Source organism: Python bivittatus, unplaced genomic scaffold (genome assembly GCF_059951505.1).
Source record: "Python bivittatus isolate LINGU-HERP-01145 unplaced genomic scaffold, Pbiv_v1 ctg000080_np1212, whole genome shotgun sequence".
Taxonomy (NCBI): Eukaryota; Metazoa; Chordata; class Lepidosauria; order Squamata; family Pythonidae; genus Python; species Python bivittatus.
The window spans coordinates 49,654,147-49,681,301 of record NW_028277035.1 but is presented as its reverse complement, the minus strand read 5'-3'; the positions used below and the strand labels follow the sequence as shown (position 1 = coordinate 49,681,301).

General features: G+C 41.2%; 1 protein-coding gene across 5 annotated transcripts in view; it reads left to right on the top strand.

The window, feature by feature from the left end:
• PCBP4 (poly(rC) binding protein 4) overlaps positions 1–26,773 on the top strand; it is a 54,374-nt gene extending 27,601 nt beyond the window's left edge. For 4 of the 5 annotated variants that reach the window (XM_025165221.2, XM_007425890.4, XM_025165219.2 and 1 more), the window contains 5 exons: positions 629–673; positions 1,419–1,494; positions 4,428–4,480; positions 9,234–9,403; positions 10,748–13,988. In XM_025165221.2, the coding sequence (XP_025020989.1) occupies positions 629–673; positions 1,419–1,494; positions 4,428–4,480; positions 9,234–9,403; positions 10,748–11,051 (648 nt within the window). In that variant the 3' untranslated portion in view covers positions 11,052–13,988. Of the gene's footprint in view, positions 1–628; positions 674–1,418; positions 1,495–4,427; positions 4,481–9,233; positions 9,404–10,747; positions 13,989–15,369 lie in introns of those variants that run through there. The other variant, XM_088134033.1, reaches the window with a different exon arrangement.
• The last annotated feature ends 382 nt before the right edge of the window (positions 26,774–27,155 follow it).

The following is a 27,155-nucleotide window of genomic DNA, read 5'->3' as shown; positions in this document are numbered from 1 at the left end:
TGTATTTAGTTGATACGTTGAATCTTATGTGTTCAAGAGACAAAATCACATAGATGTCCCTGCACACTGATAAAACTTCTGGTAGAATGTCTATAGCTCATGAATACTTTGTTTTTATAATCCTTACAACTGAGGGATCATTGAGCATTTTAGTTTCTAAGGCTGTGCAGTGCTTTGGATTCAATTCCGAAAAGGTGGTTCAGAGTGCACAGTGGTTCAAATGCAGCACCTGCCTGCGACTATTTAAAGCAGCTGAGTCTTTTTCCAGCAGCAAAAAAAGCTGAGTCTGTACCTAGCATCAGGGGGCAGCTCTGTGATCCTGGGAAGAGACACGCCTGCTTTAAAGAATTACAGACAGGCGCTATGCTTCCATCCCATGGAACTCTGAAATACCCTTTTAACATCAAATAGGAAGTGTTGTCCAGTCCCTTAAGTTTCCAGGAAACTTTTCTTCCACTGCTGTTGTTTTTTTCTCCTGCAACTGCAGCTGCTCCTTCCCTCCCTGTTCTTCTCTGGTTTTTTCTTTCTTTTTTATTCTTAAGCCCTTTAAATACATAAAGTTTACAAGTAAGCTCTAATATATCTTTAAAACACCTTTCTTCTCTGCTACTCTTTCCCCTTTTTGTAGGGATTTTCCATGCAAGGACAATATAGTGGAATATCTCAAGCTGAGGTGAGTCCAGCTTTGCAGTCTATACTTACATTTTAAACCCCAAGCCTTCACCTTCTGTGGTTCTCATATCTTATTTTTGGTCTCTGGGCTTGGCCCATCCCGTATTTCCTATTTTCTTGAAAAGATTATAGGAGAGTCTTTCCAACCAGGTGCTTCAAGCATATTAGGCTCCCCCATAGTGTCTGGAGATCATGGACTTTGAAATCCAGCAGGGGCATTGTATTTAGGTCAGCTATTAAAGGCTGTGGCAGAATTTACAAAAGCAGGCAAAAGCACTGGAGAATTGCCCGTGTTTTATGTAGCATGACTGAATTTTAACCAGTCAGTGAACCTTGGCCTTCAGGAAAACCAGTCTCTGTATCCTTAGTGGTAACTCTGTTTAAGTGGACTGAGACAGTCTGATCCCACAGCTATAGCCAAAATCTAAATTAAAATTGACATGAGGCATAGTGAAGCATAAAAAAAAAACCCTGTTGTTATGAGATGGACAGCTCGATATTGCTTCTTAAAAGATATCTTCAAAAAGCTTACTGCCCCAGATTTATTTGAAACAGTGATACAAACACTGTGGTATGTATAGTTTCATTGGTTCCTTTTCCTACGCAGGTAAAATGGAACACTTTTTCCAGCCAGGGGAAAACCTTGAGCTTTGGGATAACCTCCAAGATACTGTTGAGAACCGCTGATGTAGAATTGACAATTCTTTATATTTAAGGGTTATCTTTTTTTTCTTCCTGTGGTGCAGGTGACAAAGTTGCAGCAGCTTTCCGGACATCCTGTCTCATTTTCATCCTTGGCACAAACTCCATCTATAGTTGCAGGTAAGAGAATATGTGTGAGGGTTCTGTAAGGTGACCGGTGAAGGTCCTAGAATCCTTTGCATCAATATCTGCCCTGGGATCAGATAAGGCTATAATTTCTAATAATCTCAGACTCCTCAGTACAAAGATTTTGCAAGCATATTTTTTGCTTGCAGAGAGAAGTAGATGCACACATATTTATAGTAACCCTAGTCAGTAGTAATTTTTCACCAAGAAATGTCACTTGTTGTTGTTGAGTCGTTAAGTCGTGTCCGACTCTTTGTGACCCCATGAACCATATTGCACCAGGCCTTCCTGTCCTTCACTGCCTCCCTGAGTTTGCTCAGTTTCATGCTCATTGCTTCAGTGATGCTATCTAACCATCTCATCCTCTGCCGTCCCCTTCTCCTTTTGCCTTCAATCTTTCCCAGCATCAGGGTCTTTTCCAAAGAGTCCTCTCTTCGCATTAGGTGACCAAAGTATCTCAGCTTGAGCTTCAGTATCAAAAATGTCACTTAGAACAATATAATAGAACATGAATAAATGAAACATTAAAGGGAAGCATTACATTCTGAAGAAAAATATGTGACTTTTATTGAAATGTAAACTATCTTTGTTAGGGTTATAGACAAACCTGTGTAATCATTCTTTCATATGATACCTTTGAATTGCATATAATATGCATAAAAATGAATCTGCATTAAAAATGAGTTTTAGAGGATTGGTAACAGGTACATATTAATAACTAGTGAATAGCTGAAGATTTATTTGGGATATAAATACTAAGAGAAGTAAGCAAAAGGATCGTGGAGAACGTTGTGAAAGCCTTTGTCAAGACACTTATGTCTGTAGCCTGTAATTTTATAGCAGCCTGCCCCAACCTGGCACCCTCTGAGTGTGAGCATAGCTCCCATTATCCCAAGTTAGCAAGGGCAGAGTGTGGCTGGATGAGAATTATGGAAGTTGTGGTCCAGCATATATGGAGGGTGCCAGGTTCAGGAAGGCTGTCTTTTAAGGAAAAAGAAAACAGCCTAAGGAATAATTAAAAATAATTATTAAGGGAAACTTGAGTCAGAGACATAAATAGGAAACATGTCTGTGAAATTACACAATCGGTGAAGTAGCTCTATTAGGGTAATACTTAATTGATTCTTTAATGTACACCCTGATTTTTATATATAATCCCCAGGACAGTCACCCACATATCAAGATGCTTACAAAGCCCAAGTGTAGCTCACTTGGATCGTTCTCAGTCTGCTTGAAAAACTGTAATTGATTGTGCCAAACACAGACATCTAGATTACATCATCTACACCAGGACAGGAAAGAAATATGGTCAGAGAGGGAGGGAGAAAGCTGTTATGTCCAATTTCCAAAGTGGCTCTCAGCTTCCAGAACAATCGGTAGCTATTTCCTAAACAGTGACTAGAATCCTGATTCATAATAGGTCATGGTTTATTGAATAAATTGCAGCAGCCTGGGTTCATACATAACTAAAGCAGAACCTGTAGTTTACAAACAATAATTATTGCACTCACAAAACAGGCTAAGCTAAAACCATAGAAGCCACATTACAGCTTAGCATTATGTTTAAACCCAGATGTTAAAGACAATTATTAAGAGCCATCAGTCACTCCCCCTGTTAAAGAAGAATATTTTGCAAATTCATGTAGAACAAAAGAAATAAGCTCAAGAGGCCAAGCATACACTCTTTCTCAGTGTCTCTCATTTTCTTTCTCTAAATACACAAATACAGACATATACTGAGAGGGATGGAGAGAGAGTGGGGAGAAAGTGATTTTCAACTGCTTAGGCCTTTATATGCCATGGGCACTACTTGAAACTTTGAGGGAAACTAGATTGGAAGAAGATGAGTGTGGTTTTAAAACTCGAGGAAGAAACGTCAATAACCTGTGCTATGCTGATGACACTACTCTGATAGCTGAAAATGCAAATGACTTCATCACGCAGTGGTTTTTCCTGTGTCACTCTATGGAAGTGAAAGCTGGACTTTGAAGAAGCAGGATAGAAAGAGTATTGATACTTTTGGACATTAATGCTGGAGAAGACCCCTGAGAATACCTTGGATAGCCAAAAAAACAAACATGGATCATAGAACAAATCAAGCTACAGTTCTCACTCGAGGCACACGTGCCCATATCATATTTTAAACACATCATGTCTGGACTCTCTTGGAAAGTCTGTAGTGCTGGAAAAGGTGAAAAGAACCAAAAGCAGTGGATGCAAGCACTGTTAAAAGATTTGAAGGGCTAGGTTGGGGACAGATCATGCTGGAGAAGGTCTATCTGTGTGGTTCCTAAGAGTCAACATTGAATTGATGCCATATAATCAGTCCTGTGACTTGGATGAATAGGAGCTGTCCATCTGGATGAAGCTACAAGTCCAAAGATGGAATCTCTACTAATAGAAGGAGCTCAGATAAACAATGCATAACAATGAGAAGACTTTCTTTGGGGGTTTTGTTTACTCATTCACTGAACTTGGCTTTTCCAAGTAGCCCCTGTAAAAATACAGCAAATCCATGCAATTGAACTAAAACTTTATCATCTGAGTAAGGACAAGGATTGTTTCCTATTTTGTTAAAAGAGTATCTGTAGCCAATGGGGTCTGCATCAAGCAGGAAGAGGCTGGGATAGGCTGGAATTCCACTGGGACTATCTAAAATTAGTCCAGTGTAATGTGACCTAAGTGAAATGGCATAAAACAAAAGCCTCTTCTTGGAGTTACTGATTGCTTTGCAAGAGCTGGGAAGCCATCCAATCCTTTTTGTGTCCTCCCTGCTCTTTGTAACTATGGTGCCTAGAAAGGATCTTTAAGATGCTAATGTTTCAGTTCTAGCTTATTCTAGGGGAGGCAGGAATATGAAATACCAGTTCAAGGAGTAACAGAAGACCCCCAGTAATTCTATGTCTTCTTTCTTTCTTTCTCTGTAGGCCTGGATGCAAACTCTCAGAACAGCTCTCAGGAGTTTCTGGTTCCCAATGATGTAAGTCAGACTTTGACATGAGCTGCCTACTCTGCTGAGTTAATGCTGTGGTTGGTTTAGTCTTTTGTTTGCACTGCTGCAATTGTGCTCACTTCACTTCAGTTCCTCCCATTTCACATCAGTGTAAAAGCTCATTGGGCATAAATCCAGACCCTTTTTCATTCCATTCCTCTGCTCCTGTTCACAAATGTCTGTAGAGAGGGACTCTGTTCCGATCAAAGCAGAAATCTACTCCCCAGCCAAATCTCTTCCAATAAAGGGCCAGGTTTTGCCAAGCAACTATGTCAGAATCAAAAGTCCCAGTTCTTTGGTTGTTGCAAATTAGAAAGCTGCCTTATGCCGGGTCCAGCTATTTTTTTCAACTGGACTAATATTGTTTACTCAGATGGATAGCAGACCTGCAGAGTCTTGGATAGAGAAAGGGCTTTAACTTCATCTGTTACCCAATTCCTTTGAACTGGAGTGACCAGTTGATTAATTAGGAATCTTCTTCATGAGAACCTTGTGTTCTGCCACAGAACTATGGTCTTTGGAGAATACAGTTAGGTAGCAAACAGCTTTTCAAAATAGAGTTAATATGCTAGCCTTCTACTAATAAAAAAAGGCAACTTTTTTATTCCAGACAATTATTTTTAGCCTTCATGGGTTGCAAAAGGTGTGGCTGGATACAGTAATTTCATAAGAATGGGCAGACCTGAAAATTCCAGACATTTTTTTAAACATTGGCAGGGTGTGGCTTGTTTGTTTTAAGATAAAATAGGTTTTTCAAGCCCCTTAAACATTTAATGTACCTATTTTAAGAAATTAGTTTTGTTCAGAGTTGTTGGGAGCCAATGCAGGGCCCAGAATATGGGGATAATATGCTGTCAACATAGAATGCTTATTGGCAAATGGACTATTTCATTTTTACCAATTGCAGCTTCTGGGTGGTCTTCAAAGACAGACTTACATATGGTTCATTACAGTAGTCCTGATGAGCATTGATAAGAACATTAGTTCTTCTGGCAAAATCCTGCTTCAGATAGGGTTACAAACAGCACGTCAGCCAAAGCTGGGCAAAAATCCCCCAGTCACAGCTTCAGCCAACTCAGTTGCCATATGATGTGAACCCAGAAGGACCCCCAGGTTACGGACCCCCACTCCTTCGGGAGTAGTAATTCCTGCCAAGAGACAACCCTTGGGCTGGCAGAGAGCCTTGATGCACAAACAACAGCTCTACCTTGCTTGGATTCAGCTCCAGCCTGCTCTGTCCCATCCACACCCTGACAGCCTTCAGATATGAGGACAAGACTTCAACAGCATCTCCAGCATAGCCCAGGGTAGTAATGTACAGAGGACTTTCATATACAGTAGATGACAAAAAAATGGGGGAGGGGGAGGGGAAGAAAAACAAGCCCCCTGGTATCTCACAAGAGAGCAGCCACTGGGCTGACTCTCCTCATCTATAACCACCAAGCGGAACCACTGTGAAGCGGTGCCCCTGAACCTTATCCCTCACAAACGGTCTAGAAGGATACCCTGATCAATGATCTCAAAGGCCACTGAGAGGTCTAATAGGACTAGAAGGGGTGCATTCCCCAAAGATCATTGACTTGAGTGACCAGAGCTATCTCTGCCCCAGGACTAAACCTAAAGAACACAATGTTGTTGACAACTCTGTTAAGAAAAAGAAGCAGGTGGAAAGCCAATTCATAAGCTTAGTAATGCTTAAAAGTCCAAGCTTGATCACCATACCTAAGGGAAATGTTTTAAAGAATAATTCAGTCTCTCTCAACGTAGCTGGCAAACTCTGGGAGGAGGGTTCACAACCACAATTTGAATTTTATACTGACTCTGCTGCTGTGTCTTTAATCGCAGCCTGGCATGGAAACATGTAACTTAATAGTAGTAAAGGAATTACCTGGGAATAATTGAATCTTCAGGCATTAAAGGAAATAAAGATTGTTTTGCATCAACAGTTATTTGAGTTTGATAAGCAATTTACTTTCCCCCTTCATCACACGGTTCAGCTGTCGCTGCAGTCGTAAAGGAATGTAGAGATGACTTTGGAAGGGAGGAACTGTTAAGGGAAGTGAAACAGCAACTCAGTCCTGAGAAAGTGGAAAGCATGAGAAAAAATCTCAAAATAGTCCCACCTTGATTCTGCTTAATATAAGAGGGGGCAGAGAAAAACTCTGACAGACTTTTGTGATTCTGTTATTATACCCTACAACAGTAAAGTAGCATTTCTGGAATCCTTGTGGGACCTATTACCTGACCTGGCCTACCTCAAAGGACTAACAGTAGTGGACAAAGCACAATAATCATACAGGAAAGTCTTCTAAAGAGAGGAACAACAGTGGTAGAAAAAGTGTATTTCAGACCCATTTCTCCACAACTTCAGAAGCTTTACGCTCATTCCATCTTTGGGAGCAAAGGCCAGAATATCAGGCTAAAAGAGGAATGTGCCAGTTGCTCACCCACACAGCCAACCCAGCTGCAGGCCTGCTTTGCAGATGTCAGCAGATATTGCTGGGGAAACTGAAGACTTTGTTCAGCCATTTTTGAAGGCAGGAAGCATGTGGGTAGTAAGCAACATTGACCTTTACATAGCTCCCCAATTTTACATGCAAAAGAATAAGAACGATGGAAGGTTTTGTTTAAAGAAAAAGTCTTACAAAACAGGCTGCACTGTTTTATTATTGTAGGTCAGTTCCTGCCACAGTCTGGTAGAAACCTGAACTACATGACTTAGTTATTTTTTCCCCTTCCCATTCAGTAGCTTGTCTAATAGAATGTGGTTCAGTACAAAAAACATTTGCAGCTAAATAGCTTAAAACAGCACACCCCTGGGGACCCACCCAGCTGCAAACAGGATTGATCCTGTCCTTTTAATAACATCTGAGTTTGAACCTGTGACTCCCAGAAAAGGACAGGCTCCTTGGGCTGATCAACCTGAGCACTTCTGTACTAGATCCATGCCCCTCCTAGCTGGTAAAGGCCACCCAGTAGTGTGCCATTGGTCAGTGTGGTGGTATCTGTTTCTTTGAGGGAATGGTGGTGCTTCCTGCCTTAAACATATGCCCTCTCCTCAAAAAGCCTTCACTGGACCCAACTGTCCTAGGCAATTTTCATCCAGTCTCCAACCTTCCCTTTCTAGGGAAGGTTGTTGAGTAGGTGGTCAGGTTGCAGCTTCAGAGGCCCCTGGAAGATTCAGGTTGTCTTGACCCATTTCAGTCTGGTTTCAGACCAAGGCGTAGTATCAAGATGGTATTGGCACTTGTTGATAACTTTGGTGGAGCCAGGACAAAGGTGCTGTAATCTTTGGTTCTACCTAATCTCTTGACAGCTTTCGATACCATCAATCATGGTATCCTTCTGGACCACCTGCAGGGATTAAGAGATGGGGGTAAAGTGTTCTTGCGGTGGTTTTCCTTTCTCTGTGGCTGGGTTCAGTCAGTGTTGACAAGGAGGGAAAGATTGAGCCAGAATCCCCTCTTAAGTGGGATGGCTTAAGGTTTGATGTTCTCACCCCTCCTGTTTAACATCTGCATGAGGCCCCTGGGTGAGGTGATCCGTCAGTTTGGGGTCCAGTATCATCAGTATTCTGATGATACCCAGTTATGCGTTTTGGCCTGTGGCTGTCCAGGTGATATTGTCAATGTCTAGCCCCAGTGTCTGGAGGTTATATGGTCCTGGATGGGGAAGGACAGGCTTAGGCTCAACTCTGACCAGACTGAGTGGCTGTGGATGTTTGCACCTCCTGAGTCTGGAATGGTTCCATTTTTGTTCCTGAATAGGATTGTACTCCCTTCTTCAGGACTGGTACACAATTTGGGGGTCTTCTTGGACTTGTAGCTCTTGTAGCAGCTGGCAGTTGTAGACAGAAAAACCTTTGCACAAATTTATCTATTGTGCCACTTGTGCCCATACTTAGGCTGGGAGGCCTTAAGACAGTCACTCAAGTTTTGGTCACCTTGCATTTGGACTCTTGTAATGCATTGTACATGGAGTTGCTCTTGAAGGCTGCTTGGCAGCTGGTCTAGAATGCAGCAGCATGGGTAGTTTGGGGTACCATGGCATGCCCCTGTAACATCCTTCTCCATGAGCTGCACTGAGTGCTGGTAGGCTTCCAGGTGCAGCTTGGGGTGCTGGTTATCATCTGTGAAGCCCTTCGTGGCCTCGGACCAGGTTATCTGAGGGACCTCCTATCTCCAGTAGCTTTTGCCCATACTCCAGGTTCTCATCAATTAAATAATGTCACCTGGTTGGACCCAGAAGCAAGCCTTCTCTGTAATGCAACTGCCCTCTAGAACACAATTTCCTCCAAGACTTGTATGGCTCCACCCTGGCCTTATTTAAACAAGCCTGTAAAACCTGACTCTACCCTCAGGCCCTGGGTTAGAGTGGATGATAGGTCCCTTTATGATGTTTTGGTCTGTTGAATGTCTGTTTTCCCACTTTTTATTTTCTTTTTGACAATGTGTTTCTTTGGTTTTATTGCTGTATCACCCTAAGTTATGACAGATTGGGATGGCCTATCAATTCCATAAGTAAATAAGGCATTTCTGTATTTATTTGAATCTTGGTGGTTTCTGGTGCAAAGGTAAATACTACTGTAGGTCAGGCACTGAGAGTCCTCTTTCTCACTGCAAGAAATGTATTGCATAATGATTCACTGTTTTCCATGCATCCTAGTTCAGCTGTTTTCTTAGGGGGTGAAGTTCCTCATACCCTTCCCCTCCCAAGGTTGATCCTTCTTTGTCCTCCTTAGCTCATTGGCTGCATCATTGGCCGCCAGGGGAGCAAGATCAGTGAGATTCGGCAAATGTCCGGAGCACACATCAAGATCGGGAACCAGACAGAGGGTTCTGCCGAACGTCATGTGACCATCACAGGCACACCAGTCAGCATCACTTTGGCTCAGTACCTCATCACAGCCTGGTAAGAGCCAGTACAGCCACTGGGGGAGATGAGGCAGGGAGGAACCCTCATTTTTACATACAGTATATATGCAGGTATTGGTGTGGCTCCTTCCTGCTGTGTCCAAGCCCTAGGGCTTTTAGATGGATAGTTTTGTGGGAATCACATGGCGACCCTTTGCATTGGTGGGTGAATTGTTAGTTTGCAACCATCCTGCCTTTTATTTAGCAAACAGGAATGTTAAAAGGTAACACCCTGCAGCACTCCCCCCACTGTCACTACTTTCGCATGCTGTCTCTCCAGCCTAGATGACAGCATCCAATCTTTGAGTTTCTCATGAGCCAACATGAGACTATTAGCATTAACAACAGTGTTTTGGGCAGTTCTGCCTCTGCGTCTCTGTCAGATTCCCCTTGCAGCTGCAAACGCAGGCACAGATGCAGCCCTCAGTTCTGCTCAGGAAGTGCTCTTGTTTTCAGTATGGAATAACTGCCTTTTATCCACGAGATAATGATACTTGAGTGGAATATATGAAAGGAAATTTGTCATGGTGTATTATAATCTGGCACTTGAGATGCTTCAAGATTTGGAGCAGGAAATTACCGTTACTCTCTTTTTGTGCATTATGGCCACTAGGGGCACAGGTTGGAAAATCATGGCCTACTTATTGAAGAATGCATTTTCCTGTTTACACAGTCAGTTTTCCTGGGGAAATCACTCCAGAACTCATTTCATATTCTAATGCATTTACATATTCAAAAAGCTAAACTAAGATGAATTTTATCACCACTGCCCCCACCCCCCGCCTTCAGCCTGGACGGATAAAATGGTTTCAGGGTGTGAAATTCAGATATTGACTCAAGCCATTGGTCATGGGCCCAAGTCACATAAGTGCCTGAAATACCTTGGAATGGATAACTTCCTTGACATATCCAGCTCTGAACATTGATTGAGGAAGTAAGCCCTTTTTGTCATAGTAAGGGTTCCTTACAACAAATGTATGATCATAGTCCTAGGGGGATTCTGGAGAAAAATATCTTATCTGGATGCTGAAATGCTTCAGAGCACCTTGTTCACTATTCCAGTCTCTGTGTGTACCTGTTCTGTTGCACATGTCATTATGCATGCCAGTAAAAACACGTCTTTCCGTGAATGCATATCCATATCCATAACCATACTGTTATATATGTATTAAGCAAACTATACATATTAACCCATACCTATGCATATTATGCTGTGTGCAAGCTTGTTCCAGCACACATTGGTACATATACTTCCAAGTATATGTTCACAGATGTCTGCGTTTGTATATGTAAATGGGCATGCATGCACAGGTCTCATTCTTTCTCCCTTCTTGTTCTTCAGTTTAGAGACGGCCAAATCTACCTCCCAGACGCCCCCCGTTGACCTCGGCATGACTTTCTCCCAGCCCCTCACCCCTTCGCCAGCCCCAGCGCTGACAGCAGTGGCCGCACCTCCCCCAGCCTTGCTTGGTCCCCCCTATGCCATCTCCCTCTCCAACTTCATCGGCTTGAAACCCATTCCCTTCTTGACACTGCCCCCTTCCTCAGCCACGGGGCACAATGGCAACCTTGCCACCTACACGACCAAGATCTCCACAGCCAATGCAAGCAAGAAGGGTGAGAGACAGAAGTTCTCCCCATACTGAAGCAGGAAGGTGGGCTGCGGGGCAGGGAGGGGAAAATTTGGGGGACCCTCACATGCTTCATGAGATGGCATCAACATCAGGCCACACCAAAATGAGATTACATGGGGGAAGACTAAGTATGATGTGAGAGGCAAACCAATTGTATAGGAAAGTAAGGAGATGAGAGAGAATATAACCTCGGCAGCTGTTGAGAGCAGTGCTGACCAAGAGTCAAGACAGAGAACTGGTTCTTCTCCATAGTTCCTACTTGATCCTAGCTGAGAAATCTGTAGTGAATAAGACCATCTAAACTTACAGTTTCACCTCTGTTGAACAATTACTGCTCCACACTCAAAGTGTTGTTATTTTTTACCTTCCATAAACCCATCTGATCTTCTGGAAACAGCTTCTCTCCCCATCTGATTTCCTCTTGGGTTGTTAGGAAACCAGTTTACTTAGGGAATATTTGAATCGTGCACATATTCTGTATTCTATATTGAAGGCACTGGAGGTCTTGGGAAAGGTCTTATCTCAGTTGTGGGAGTAGATGAAGCTTATTAGACCAATGGGAATGATAGAGAATATGCTGTGCCACTGCTATATCTCGTGGGTGGTTGATTTCAAGGAAAAAAATGGAAAAACATCTGACTGATAAACAAGTAGAAGGCATATAGGATTTAAATATGACGGAACATACCAAGAAGCAAACTTTTTGGTTCTCTGTCCTAAACATGTCTCTCTTGATATGAAGCTGCTCATGTGTCTCATTCTAACTATATAAGAAAATTTTTAAAAGAAATCATGGCTGTTTGTGACAAACACGCAGGGTTCTGAATTTTTGCTTCCCCCTAAAAGATGGCTAGAATAAAAAGAGATTGAAAGGAATAACTTTTACCAGAGGCCCTCTCTTGTTGACAGGGAGTTGCATAGCAACCATTGGCATATATCTGGCTTCCCTGCTGAAAACCTGGGCAAAGGCTAATCAGATAGTGTAGTATATTACTAAATTTGAATTTCCAGCACTGGCTGCCAATTCTACTTAGTCTCAGTGGATGACACCTATCCCATGTCTTTTTTATGGCAGATACCTCAGGAAATCTCTTCTTAGCAGGTCATACAATATCTATCATGCCATGAATGCATCTTTGAATTTATCTTACTCTCATGGGATGTTGTCTCCAGTGAATGCTTACTAATACTGTTCCAATCCCTTATAGTGCAGCTCTAAGCATGCTTACTCAGAAATAAAACCCATTGTTGAGTGAGGTTTACTCCCTGTGAACATAGGAAACTGCCACCTAATAGCAAGTCAAACTACCAGCATCTCTGGTTCAGTGTTATCTCCTGTGCTAGCTGATAGTGGCTCTCCAGGTACCAGATAGAGGTTCCCAGCTCTACCTGGAGATGACAGGGATTATATCATGCAGCCTTAAAGAATGAGTACATGCTCCAAAAAATTATTATCCCGTTATCCACACTTCCCCTTATCTATTGTTATTGTGAGGGCACTTGTCAATGCAAATAAATTCATGTGAGTGAAGAGACAGTAATTGTGACTGATCCTGACCCTTCTATCTAGACAAACTGTCATCTCAGAGGCATCCAACTCACATTGCTACATTTGGTGATTATCTCAATAAATTGAGGTCCTGTCTAGCAGGAATTCAGTGTAGCTTACTCCTGAGTAAACAGCTACAGGTTTGCAATGTAAATGTACCTTACAGCCAAGGATCTTACAACCAAGTTCCTAACTGGTTATAGACAGTATAGCTTCTCCAAAGTGAGTCAGATTGCTGACTCAAGTTGGCATGTTGTATTTCTTTATTCAAATACTACAATGTTAATAGCAAACTGTTATCTTTATAAGGTATTGAATGGAATGTGCTTGTTCAGTGAATCAGAGGAAAACTGGCTGAAAAAGAAACTGAACTTGCCTTTTGCTCTGCCTCTCCTGTTGAACCAACTGGCTCATCATAAGTAAAGGTTTAGCCCAGGGCTGTGTGTAGTGTCTGCATTCAAGTAAAACAGAACAAAATGTTAAAATTCTGCATGCACTCAACCACATCCTGTGCCATAAAAAGTTCATATCTGATCTGTATAGATTATGCAACTATGCATATATATCTCCTTTGTGCATGGTAATTTTGGGAGAGGAATGTTTTTGTTTGTTTGCATTGTACCAGATTTACAATTCATGGGAGAAGCAAGAAAATCAACCTGCCTTTTTCTAAATAAATGCTAGTCTGTTTCCAAGCAGCACATCCTGTGCTTTTTGCTGGATTCCTTCAGGAATCACAGGTTTCACACAGCCCTGGTTATGTTGAGCTCGCACAATTGGGTACGATGCCAAAGGTGTCTGGAAAATAAGTTAACCAGACTGAAAAGAATTGTTTCAAGATAATTGGGTTTAGGGATATCTGTAGATGTGGAGCTTTGCAAGGCAGTGGCATCTTTTGCTGACAGATTGTTTCATTCCCCCAGCATTGCAAATATATTTAGTGGATGGCATGGAGAGGCCACCATGCTTGTATGGTCAGTGACTGTATGGTGATTAAAGGGTTGCAGTCAAAGAATGAAGAAATGCTGTAGGTTCATTGAGCTCATGAGATAAAATTCTCAGATGGTGTAAATCAACATACATCCCAGAATTTTGATTTCACAAGAAAGGGAAGGGTTGGAGCAAAAAAGAAAAAAAAGGGGGGAGGGCTGTTCTTATAAATCAATCCAACCAGTTGTCCATTTGGCATTGTACCCTGGCTGGTACAAATCTCTCTAATTTCCCTCTATCATTTGCTGGCAAAAAGCTCTCATCTTTTCTTGCGGCTCTGAGGAATTTCCCTCCTACCCCATAATCCCCTTTGGCTTATCTTTGGAAATGCTGTACATATAATTCTATATTTTTCCTCCTTTGTAACTTATCATTGATTTAATAAAAATATAAACTTTGTCAACTCAGAATTAATGTTGTACATTTGAGTCAGGCAAAACCCAGAAAATATTAGCCGGCCAGTGGAATGATTAATAAAAGGGAAAAAAGAGGAGGTTTTGTAATGTTTTATCTAAGAACGTAGTGAAGGCTAGCATTGTTCGCTTTTTTTTCCCTGGCAGCTGGACTCCTGCCCTTTGACAGCCAGAAAATCAGCAGGTGAAACTTTTCTTGTTGCCTTGAATGCCGGAGAAAATATTGTTGATTAAATTTCCGCTTGTCATCAATCCTGTGTTCACAGAAGACCTGCAAAGGGGGAAAGAGGCATCTCTAGAACATGTTGTAATTAATCCAGAATAACCAGCACACATTAGTTGTGTTTTGACTCCTCATAAAATAAATCAGAGTCTCAAGTTCATCAATCATAGAAATTATCTATGAGACCAAGTATTTCTAGATAGACTTTAAAAACCAAGGCTAACGTACTGTCGCATAATGGGTTTTTACAAATCTGGACTCTACAACCTGGTGCACATAGCCTGCTACACCATGATTATGATTTGTTAAATAAATAATTATTGATGAGTTCACAAAACATATTAAGCCATAAACCAGGAATTGCAACCTACAGTGGATGGGTCTGTCCTGTTATCATGGACCTTGACTGGTGAACATGAAGATTTTCCTGTTTTATTTTTGCAGCAACCCAGCGGGGCAATCTGCAGTTCTTTGCTTAGTACCAGGATGGGCAGTTTTTAAACAAATAGGTTGCCACAAACTGTGGTTGTAGAGTTAACATATTATGCAGCAAAAATCCAGATGACCATTAGCTGGTATCAAAAAGATACAGGATATTCTAATTCTTTGTTGCTATCCAGTGATCATTCAGATATTTGCAGCCCAGATATAGTAGCCCTAATGGTTACCCAGTTCACTGCAGACAGATGTGCTTTCAGACCATGTAAAGTGCCAGAACACATAAGCAGAGATTGTACACCTGGTTGCAGATCCAACCTTTGTAGCAGTCAGGTAGCCCCAGTAATGTTAGAACACTTCTCTGTGTCAGTAAAGGATAGAATGGGTACCTTACGGCCCTTGGTAGCCATCTGGACAGACTGCCATTGGTCCCAAGTCCCCTCTTCTGTGTTCTCAGGCAATTTAGCTTCCCCTTTTCCTCCAGCAAAAGAATTCATTATGGCAGCATTTCCACTCTCAATAGCAGCAAGAGCACACCAATAGTGACTTTTCTTTAGTGGATGGAAAGGGGAGCATTATACGTACATACATACATATCCAATATTCTATTCCCTTTGAGGGTTAGCCACATTATGAGGTATACAAAAACTTTTAAGGAAACAACCGCTTCATGCATTGCATTTTGTTCTTTAAACTTTTCATCTCTCTCTTTTTCAGGAACTCTACAACTCTGTATAACCACAACTTTTTCCATCTTCCCCTTCCTCTTAACCTAGTCATTCTTCATGTATTTATTTTAAATAATAATTTATTAAACTTGTATGCCGCCGACTCTCAATGACTCTGGGCAGCTCACAACAATAAAAAAAAATTATCAAATCAATAAAACATAAAAGTTAAAGATAAAAGACTGCAAGTACGATGAAGCGAGGGTCTCACTCTCCCTCATCAAAAGCCTGGGTGAAGAGCCAGGTCTTTACAGCTCTTCTAAACAACAGCAGACTGGGGGCCATCTGGATCTTGGGGGGAATCTTGTTCCAGAGGGTAGGCACTGCTACAGAGAAAGCACACTTCTGGGGTCCTGATACATGACATTGTTCAGTCAAAGGAACCTAGAGCGCACCACCCCTGCAGGGTAGAATCAGCCAGACAGACGTTATGGGGGACAGGCAGTCCCTCAAGTAACCAGGCTGTATGCCATGTAGGTCTGTATAGGTGACAACCAGCAATTTGAATCTCGCCCAGAAACAAATCAGCAACCAGTGCAGCTTGCAAAGCAGGGGTGTTACATGGGCATATCGAGATATGCCAATTACTGCTCATGCTGCCACATTCTGGACCACTTGAAGCTTCCAGGTGGTCTTCAAGGGCAGTGCCCTGTACAGCACATTGCAGTCATCAAGCTGTGAGTGACTAGGATGCGTGTGACTGACTGAAGCCCCACCCCCCCATCTAGGAAAGGGTGCAACTGGCGCACCAGATGCAGTTGTGCATGTTGGAAAATATGGGGTTTCAACCAAGCCTGTCTCACACAAAGCAGCAAAGCTAGGTCGCAGCGAAGCCACCCCTCCCTTTGTGCTCGTGTGAGACAGGCTTGGTTGAAATAGATGAATTTGTGCATGTTGATAGAATGTTAATGTTCTCCTCATGGCTCTTCAGAGGTAGAAATGAATCCTCTCTCCTCCTCATGGTTTTTGTAATAACATTTCACAACCCCAACAGTGCAGAGGTGTTCCTGGCCACAGCTGATACCAGCTGCAAGTCCAGGAAGACCCCCAGATTGCATACCAACCCTGAAGGGGAAGTGCTACTCCATGCAAGGTCAGAGGTAGAATATCCCCAGATCTGAGTGGCCCAAACACCCACAGCCACTCAGTCTTGGTAGTATTGAGTCAGAGGTGGTTCCTCCCCATCCAAACCTGCACAGCCTCCAGGCACTGGAATAGAACCTTGACAGCCTCACTTGGCTGGCCCCAAAAGATATAATTGGGTATCATCAGCATACTGATGATACTGAATCCCAAACCAGTGGATGACCTCACCCAGTGGTTGCATGTAGATGTTGAAAAGGAGGGGACAGAGCATAGAACCCTGCAGCACCCTACACCAGAAGGGCCTAGGGAGTGATCTCTCCCCCCCTCAACCAGCAACTGGACCTGGCCCTGGAGAAGGAAGAGAACCACCCTAAAAGAGTGTCCCCAATTCCCAACCCACAGACCCAGCTCAGAAAGATACTGTGGTCAACAGTATCAAAAGCTGCTGAAAGATCAAGGAGCACCAGGATGAATGCACCACCGCCATCCCGGCTCTGCCACAGGTCATCGACAAGTGCAACCAAGGCTGTCTCAATACTAAATCTTGACCTGAAACCCAACTGAAAGGGATCTAGATAATCCATTTCCTCCAGGGTTCTCATCAGCTGCAGACCTACCATCTTCTCAACAACCTTCCCCAAAAAGGGAAGGTTGGAGACTGGTAGGCAGTTCTTTTGTGATGTTGTGATTCAGTTCTCATTTATTCCTCCCATATGACCAAACCACTTCTTTCATACTGGCACTCATTTCTGTATTCAGTCTATATTCATTCATGACCTTATCTGTTCTTGTATTGCTACACACAGTTCTTGTGTATCCCATTCTCACTGCATTACCCTTATTTATTTTCACCTAATATGCCCAACTCTGACTTCCATAAGTGGTCAGAGCCACACTCTTACATAACCATTTCCATTTTTTTCACATCTTAAAATTTTATCATCTGATGCCCCATCCTTGGTAAACATTCTATCAACATGCACAAATTCATCTATTTCCACTAGCTTTCCACAATTTATGTATAACTTGCCATCGTTCATTTCCTGTCATACCCAACTACCTCAGTCTTTGTTACATTGATTTTCAGACCCTTACTCCTTTCATCATACAACCTATTTAACATTTGAGTTCCCAACGAACAATAAAGGTCTCCAAACACAAGTATACGTACATTTACATCCTCAACCCAGCACTCCATAAACATTCCCTATCCATAAATATATTAAACAGCCAAAAGGACGTTACCCATCCTTGTCTTATTCCCTGCATCCTGTTCAGCCATTTGCTAAGCATTTCGTTTATTCTCACACTTACTTTACTGCCATCCTATACTCTTCTTAGGGTGCAACCAATCTTAATTCCGTATTCATGTAAAACATGCCATAATGCAAGCCTATTTATCAGTACAAAACCAGTTTGGTGAGTGGCTAAGGTGCTGGACTAGAAAGCAGGAGACCTTGAATTCCAGGCCTCCCTTAGGCATGAAAACTGGCTGGGTGATTTGGGGCCAGTCTCTCTCTGTCAGCCCAGCCCACCTCACAAGGTGGTGGTTGTGGGGAAAATAGAAGGAGGGAGCATTCGGTACCTATGCCACCTTGAATTGGCCAAAAATAAAGGTGGGATAAAAATTAAATAAATAATGTGCTTTCTTTCGATTAAGAGTGTACAATAAACTCTCACATTCATACATTTTTCACTGAAAAGCAAAAATGTGGTCTGCACATTCCTTATTCAGCTTAAAGTGGCACTTCACTTGCCAAATTTTGCTCATTATCACCTCTAGTATAGTTTCACTCAGAATTCTGCCTGGCACCTTCTCAGACACATGTAACAAACTAATCTCCCTACAGTTGATCCCTTTCCCTTTGTAATGGGCAACAGTAGATTCTTCCAACTGTCAGTCTAAACACACATGTTAAACAACTTACCCATTTCATAAACAAACAACATCTGTATATTACCATTTGTCCAGTTACGCCATGTACACCTGCAGCCTTAGCATTTTTCAGAATTCTCACAGCATTTGATTTCTTTTTCATCCAGAATGAAACTTTTTAGCAGTCATTTCAATTCCAGTCTCTGACATATTATTATCATTTCCATACAAATATTCCTTCTTGCATTCCCTCACTTTAATTTTATTCCAAGTAATTTCATCATTTTATTTTTAATTCCATTCACTCTGCTAGAGGATCATTCACCTGCTTCCAGAACAAAATGTTTATTTCCATCAAAATCACACTACATTTTTTCTGCCTCTTTAATCTTAACTGTTCCTCTTTGACTACATTCTTTACTTTGCTACTGCCTCTTCTGCTTCATAATTCTGCCAAGCATCATCTTCATATTTCCTATTAGCATATTTCATGCACTTTGGGGCACTTTGTAATATAATTCTTTCCAATTTGTCCTTATTACCACTTCCTATTCTTTCTGCTGGGAGATTCATCTTTTTTCTAAAACTTTCATATGGGACTCCTACTGTCTTTTCCTGCAGTTACTCTATATTTTCACTCATTTCATTCATTTTTTTTCCATAGACATTTTTCCCAAGATCCACTCTTGACACCACCAAAATTGCCAATAATTAAAAGCTCTCATTACTTGTGTATCCTTCACTAATTCACTCAATCTTTCACCATAAAGAAATCAATAATGCTTTAGATTTATATACATTCCTTTGTCATATGTGTGCATGAAATAAACTTAACCCATGTTTTTGAAACAGATTTTTTTCTAAGCAGCTACTCTCCAAACAGTCAATTTTCTTTTTCATTCTGGAGTCTCCAAATGGCCCAATCATTTTTTTTTTCCTGCACTCTCTCTTCTTGGTCCCAGTTATCCATCCATGTCATCTAACAAAATAATTATTTTCCTTGGATTGTGGTCATTCAGAATGTTGTACATTTTTTTCCTAAAATTCCAATATCACCATTCAATGGAGCGTATCATGGAATTATCACCAACATATGGATTCTGATTTTCATATATACCCAAAACTATCTAGGTGGCATCAATTAATATTTTCTGATACACACCTAGCCCTTTCATAATTAAACCTACACCTTAACTTCCCTGCACGTATTCCTCCACTCCACTATGCAAGATCAGTCCACTTTCATTCAGATTTATTAATCTTTCCCTTTCCTCTTAGTTTTATATGCATGCACTTTCATTTCCTTCCCTTTCCCTCTACCACCCATTATGGTTTTGGTCAATTAAGGTTTTCACATGATGCTTTTTAATAGTATAGAGAAAGTCTAGCTTAGGTTACCACCTGTGCCACATGGAGCATTCCTGCTAATGGTAAAGATAGCACTTGTCAGACTGAACACAAACTAGTCACCAAAGCCCAGTTTTTTTACCCAAAATACAAGTATGCTATTCTTTGCAGACTAGACTCTCTAATTTAGAGATGTTTTGGCAGGCCACCATACTGCAGCCTACATTCCACCAACTAGGAGTTATTCGGTGTACTGATACATATTCAGGTTGCTGGGAACATTATAGCTACCTCTTCTAATGGCTGCAGTTCTCCTGTCAATGGGAGCAACAGTGATGTAATTGTGAATGAAAGTTGCTGCATTCCAGCTATCTATGGGATTGTTTAAATCAAGCCCAAGGGTCCCCCAAAAAGTGGATATAAATTTAAATAGAAGTGGTATTAAGGTACCATCTATAAGCTGGTAATCTGATTACCTGCTTGGTCTGCTGCCTAGGTCAGTGTTTCTCAACCTCAGCAACTTTGAGATGTGTGAACTTCAATTCCCAGAATTCCCTAGCCAGCATGCTTCAGTTCTGGGAGTTGAAGTCCACACATCTTAAAGTTGCTGAGACTGAGAAACACTGGTCTAGGTTATAACTGTGGCCAAGTCATCTCACAGCTCTTACAGTTCTTTTTCTTTAAACAGAGGTTTGTACTCTGTTTCTCAAAGAGAGGACTGGGTTCTCTAAAAGAAAACTCCTGGCCATCCTAGTAATATCTGAAATACCCCAAGCCAACTGATCTTTAATAAGCTAAGCCAGTTGCTGTGTGAAGGAGAAACATGAGAGCTGGTTACCACAGCATCTGCTAACATGTTACATTCATGGGCCAGCCACAGAGAGCTACCATAAATAGCAAAACAAAAGGGCAACATCACAAGATGCCATAAAGGAATACTGTAGTTTCTTGGATGGGTGGACAAATGCTTACATAAAGTATCTATACCCAGAAGAAGGTTTTCTGTGGGATGCTGTCAGGCTCTTGCTTTAAATCTTGATCAACACACCATAAGAACCCACTGCCCTCCATTGGAGCTACAGTATTTGGTACTCACTCTGGTGTAAAACATAGTGCTTTCCTTCATCTTAGACCAGTTGTTTAACCTGGTGCCTTGATATGTATTGGAGCTCAATTTCCAGAATTCTCATGAACAAACACATCTCCAAAGCACCATGTTGGAGAAGACTGATCTGGGTACTCGTGATAGTCAATTATATGCAGCAAGACAGTTAAGCATGTGCATAAGTAACAAGTCCTGCTATATTTATTAGGACAGCTTTCTTTAGTCTGGTGCTCTCCAAATATGCTAGGACTTTAACTTGTGGTCATACTGGCTGGAAATTTTGGGAATTGCAGTCCCAACACATTTGGAAGAGAGGAGGCTGTAGAGTTACTTTGACCCTGGGTCACTCTAGAACAGTGTTTCTTAAATACCCCTCTCAGGGATCCATGAAATCAAAATTATTTGCCAGCCGATGTTGAAAAATAATACAATATTAATATCCTATCAAACAATTGTGAGAAGCGGTAGCAGCAGCAAATGTGTCAATTTTAATTTTTAATATACTAAATATTTATAAATAAAACCCATACAAATAAAAGCTCTTTTGGAGTCCTCCATAATTTTTAAAAGTGGGAAGGGGTTCAGAGAGAAAAAAGTTTAAGAAACACTGTTCTAGAAAAGATTGAGAATGGTAAATTTAGGAGGATGGGGGTCATCAGTCCCATCCCAGCTGAGGTTGGCCTGAATTATACAACATGGAGACAACTGACATTTTTAGAACTCTACTTGGTTCTATTGTCTGATTTCTTATCTTGTAATACATTATCTTACCACTGCTCATTGCCTTTAGATCCCTGCAATGGAAAATGCTTGTACCTTTTAAACTGTAACTGAAAAGTAGAATTTTATCTCCTGGTTTCTACATTCATAATACTACACATGCATGTTTGCAACTATTAAAGTAGGTATAATGAAATAAATAATAAGTATTTGAACATGTGCTAGATACAATAATCAAATTAAAGAAACAGCTGCATGTAACTGCGAAACTTCAAAGAAAGGATAACAAAGGATGAGGGGAAAGAAAAGGTTGTACATGGATTTATTGATAAACTTCTCTGGCAAATCTATATATAGCCCTTTCTGTTTAAGAGAATTGCTGGGAAAATGGGAAGAGATGAATTCTGGATCTATAGGCTAACACTGCCCGCCATGTAGACAGCATGCAGATATGAAACTCAGCATCATCCAGCAAGAAAGAAACCATCAGTGAAATAGCAGTACTGTACCAATGAAGCACCTTTCTGCAATTTGATGTCAGACATCATACTGATTGGACAAAGAATACTTGCCGACAACTTCATAACAATTATTGTGAACTATTGAATATATAGCATACAGGTAGTCCTCGCTTAATGTCTACTTATTCAGCGACTGTTCAAAGTTATGACAGTGCTGAATGAGGGGGCCTTATGACAGGTCCTCATAGTTGTGGCCATTGCAACGTTCCTGTGGTCACATGATTGCAATTCGGGCACTTGGCAACTGGCTTGCAGTTATGATTCACAGAGTCCTACGGTCATGGATTGCTGTTTGTGACCTTCACTACTGGCTTCCAACAAGCAAAGTCAATGGGGAGGAGATCACAAATGGCGATCACATGACCGCAGGACACAACCATGTGGGATTTGCCTAATGATGGCAAATGGGACTGCCAGAACTGCCATCATAAGTTGGTGTGGCCGTGTGACATCGCTCCTTACGACTGCAGTGCTTAGGATGGAGTTCCCAATCCCAATTACCGTAAGTAAGCAAGGACTACCTATAATGTGAAAACAATAATGGATATTTTTTCCATTTCATGAAATAATCTAGGAGGCCTTTCATGGCATTCTTTTTTTTTTAAGTTATTATATAAAACTAACAAAAATAAGGGGGAAAAAAGTATATTACTGTGCAGTATTAACAATACAACATTACATTAAAAGAAGAAAGTGACCTGAAAAATTGTATAAAAAACAAGAAGTTTGACCAAATTGTTCAAAAGTCCTCTTCCTTGCCCCTTTGTTGAAAAGTTCAAATGTTGGTGAACAACACAGCTCAAATAATCTGCAGATTTATCCTTATAATGTTGTATATTAAATACTTGTTCAACCTGCCCCACACAAAAAAATCCACAATTCTTGATGTCTTCATAAATTCCAAAAACTGGGCAAGTTTTGGAACTAACCCCTCTCTGGGGGCTTCTAGGATCAGTTACCCATGGATTGTCCCAGCTTTAAATATTTCTCACTCTATAAATTTGCATGACCGTTGTATGGTTGGAAATTAACTACATTCAGAACACTGGACACAAGAAATCTTACCTCCTGATGGGAAAGTATTCATAGAATACAGTACTGTATTGGCAGAACTGGGATTTTAACTCCTGTAACAACAGGTAACAGAAATGTGCTCTAGTGACAATCTCATCTTTTGGAGACCACTCGCATTGTACTTCCTCTTTTTAGCACCTATGCTTGAAAATCCAGAGCCATTCTCGGTATCAACACGTAATTCTCAATTTGTACAACAGAAACAAACCACCACTATTCCAAATAGATGCATGTGTTATTTATTCAATCAATCAAATGAGCAAGAAAGCAAAAGTATCACAGAGAAAACTAAACGAAGCTTATAATAGAAATAAATCTTAAAGCAGATACAAGATCTTTACCCGGTTGATCTTGGCTTCTTTAATTAGGCGACTAGTCCAACCAGACAACAGACAGTTACGATGCTAAGTAAGCACAGTGAAAAGAAGAAGATCCAAAACAGCAGTCGGAGTTCTTTCAGGGTCTGAGGCTCTGGGGTTGTTGCTTTTACACTTTTTCAGGCTCTGGTGGTCTTGCCTTCTCACTTTTGATTGGTCCAGAGCTCAAGGTATGCTGGCACTTCTGACTGGTCAAGACTCTGCACTGTCCATTATGCTAACCCTGGCCGGTGGTTGGCCAGTCTCTCTCAGGCATCCCATACCTGGGTCTAATTTATACCGGCAGCACCATTCACCAGGGGAGTGAAGGATGATAAAGAGGCTTAGACTAACATTAGCAGCAACATTACGATACAAACCCTACCTCTCTTCTGTATGCAACATGATGTTGCACACACTCCCAAAAGGGATAGTGCTTCTGTCATGACATCACAAACACTGGTTTCATCATTCTGACAAAAGCCTGTGAACACCACTGCATCCTGAGAAGATTCTTCAATCCACCGCTCCAGCTTGACCTTTGTTGATGGAAGTGTCCTGAGTTCTATCTGGTCTCTATTGATTCAATTAGTCACTCTGTCTTCTATGTTGATAAACAATTTATATCATTTTTCCTCCTAAATGAGCATCTCTCTTAAGATCTTGCTTATTGAACAAGTAAACAGCTTATACAGCTGCACCTGTAAACTTTTATGCATCTACTGACGCTTAAGCCAAGTAGGCTTCAAGTCTCCATCTTGGTTCCAAATTCTCTATTTTTAATACTGTTTATAAAAGCAAGAGCCAGTTAGGTGTAGTGGTTAAGGCATCAGGCTAGAAACCAGGAGACCGTGAGTTCTAGTCCTGCCTTAGGCACAAAGCCAGCTGGGTGACATTGCGCCAGTCACTTTCTTTCAGCCCTAGGAAGGAGGCAAGGGCAAACCACTTCTGAAAAACCTTGCCAAGAAAACTGCAGGGACTTGTCCAGGCAGTCTCTGAGAATCAGACATGATTGAACGGATAGAAAAAAAATAAAAGCAAGGCCAAACAGTAATCAATACTATACGCCTCTAAACTGTATGACACAAATGTGTGATTGCTTTGTGCATAAAATTATAAGATCAAAAACAAGCTTAAAGCAAAGAAATACGCCCTTCTCATCTCCCAAATCTTAAAAAATCCTCAGAAAATCATACTATCATCCATGCATGTGGTACAGTTCTGCCCACTTTGCATACTTATCCCAATTGGGTTTTTTTCCCCCATCAAAATATTAAGTATGATCTTCAGCCATCAAAAGGCTGTCCAATGTTTGTTTTTAGCTTAAAATTACATGTCAATTCAGCCACTTTGGCTTATTAAGCAAATCATAGTTAAAGCTAATTGCAGCTCAGCATGATGAATGAATCCTTTCAAGCTGGGGGAGTGGGGAGAGAACCCTGTATGTACGTGTAGCCATTTCTATTACACAAATGAGTATCTCGTGTGGATTCGCTTTAAATGTAATAATAAGGAATTTAGGAAGCATTATAGAGAAACCTGTGTGAGTGCAGCTTGCTTCCCTGCATCTTTCCCATGCAAGAAGACAGGAGAGCTCTGTGTTACTATTGGGGTGGCATAGAAATCCTGTAAAATAAATACAATAAATAAATGCATATATTATTAACTCAGGAGCTTTCGGTAGTGTTTGTCTTGGGAAATGTTCCCCAGACAAGCTTTTATTTGATACCTTTGTTTTTCTGCTTAAATAAACTAACACAATGAAAGCCAGGCACACCTTTCATCAAATCACTTTTGTTGGCTGAAGCCTTCAGAGCAGCAGGAAGAGAGATTGTGGTACCATGTATTTGTTGTCCAAAGAGGAAAAAAAGGAACTGTTTCTTGCCTCCAAATGGCTACTTACCGTTGGAAAGGGTAAGGGAGTTTGATGCATCACTCCATTACTCTGAGTGTGGGAAGAGAAAAGGTCTATAACATGCCGTAAATATTAGTAATAGTAGTGGATGGAGACATAAAAGTAAAACAAGCCTTCGGCCTTGAACCTGGTCCTGACCAGTCCCATGTGTTGAGAATATGTAGCATGCCTGACCTTGTCACCAGTATCTGCAAGTCTTTGCGAGAAAAGGGCAAATATCCACTCACCCAACCACATGGCCTACTCTCCACACTTTGGGACAGGACTTGAAAAAAGGCCTGCGACTTGATCTGATGCATTACAATACTGTCTGAATTGTCTACCATTCAATCAGTATCTGACCTGAAGCTGAAATTAATAAGATTTATTTACATATAATGTGTAAAGGATGGAATCATCATTCCTGCTATACAGAAGTCTTGCTGGAAAACATGCATAGTCAGGAGAGAACAGAGCTTCATGATCTGTAGAATTTAGAGGGCAACTAAATGTATGTATCAATATAAATCAGAGGACCACTTATGCAGCTCCCAGAAACAGCAGGAGCAGGGTGAACGTTTCTCCCCAGGATGCCACCAAATTAAAATTTTAAAGTCACAAAAGGGGAAAGTTCTTAACTACATCAAGAATATCATCTTATTTACTGTGTGTTAATCCGTTTTAATTACATGTAAATCTGAATCATATTTATTCTTCATTTTAAGACGAGTTGGAGTAGTTTTGGTAGGTGGTTGCTGACAAGCCACTTAACACTTCTCCTGAAGTTAGGCTCTCCCCTTAACAAATGATCGCCGGTGAAATGGTCAAGATCAGCTTGCCATGCACAAATCTGAGTGGGATAACAGCAGATAAATAGACCATTTCCTTCTCACACAGGTTGGCAAAGCAGGGCTACAGTTACAATCAGGAGAGTTACTGATGCCATTGTGAAGGGCGTGATGTGGGCCATTTGCAATCCAAATGGTACATTCATAAGATGAGACCCAGTTCCTGATTAAAACATGATAAATGAGGAAAATACTATTCAAATATAGATACCATGCAGTAAACAACATTGGCAAAATGCCTGCTACTCTGACAAAAATGCTGAGATTGCAAAAACCATGGTGGCACAGAATTCTGGGAGTTGCAGTTTCAACAGAGATAGAGGGCATCATGTTGCAGAAGGGTGCCTTACTTTCCTTTTGCTGGAGATCTGTCTGACCACACATATGAGATCTTGCAAGTCCCAACATTGTGACTCCTGCAGTTCATCTTCCGTTATCAATCACTGACTCATTCATGCCCCCGCGCGTGCCTCTGTTTCGCTGTGGGATTCTCAATAAAAGAGCTTTAAAGAAAGAAAGTCTTTTTCCCCTGTATTCTACAAAAACCTATGCTATAATAAATCACTTTTAAAAGTATCAGACTCTTGATTGTTTTTATTGTCATGTAGCCTTTTTCCTTTAGTTTCTTCTTCTGGCTACCCAAATCTGACGGATTCTTCGGGAATCGAGAGATAAAGTGTACTGTTCTTAGTTCATTAGTAAAGGTAGCTACGGAGCTCTCACACTTTGCCAACACTTCCTTAGGTCACGTAAAGGAGACTAGTGAGAAATAATAAATTGAAACAACAGTTTGAGCTTTATTTGTTTTAAAACACCTGGGAGAAAGCGAGAGAAAGTGTATTTCCAGTAAATGTACCTTCTATTACCGTTCCACTCTGTGCTTCTCAAGACTTGAATTACAGCAGGGAAGAAGCGGGACGTTAGCCATTTTGCGTTGTAAATACGGCT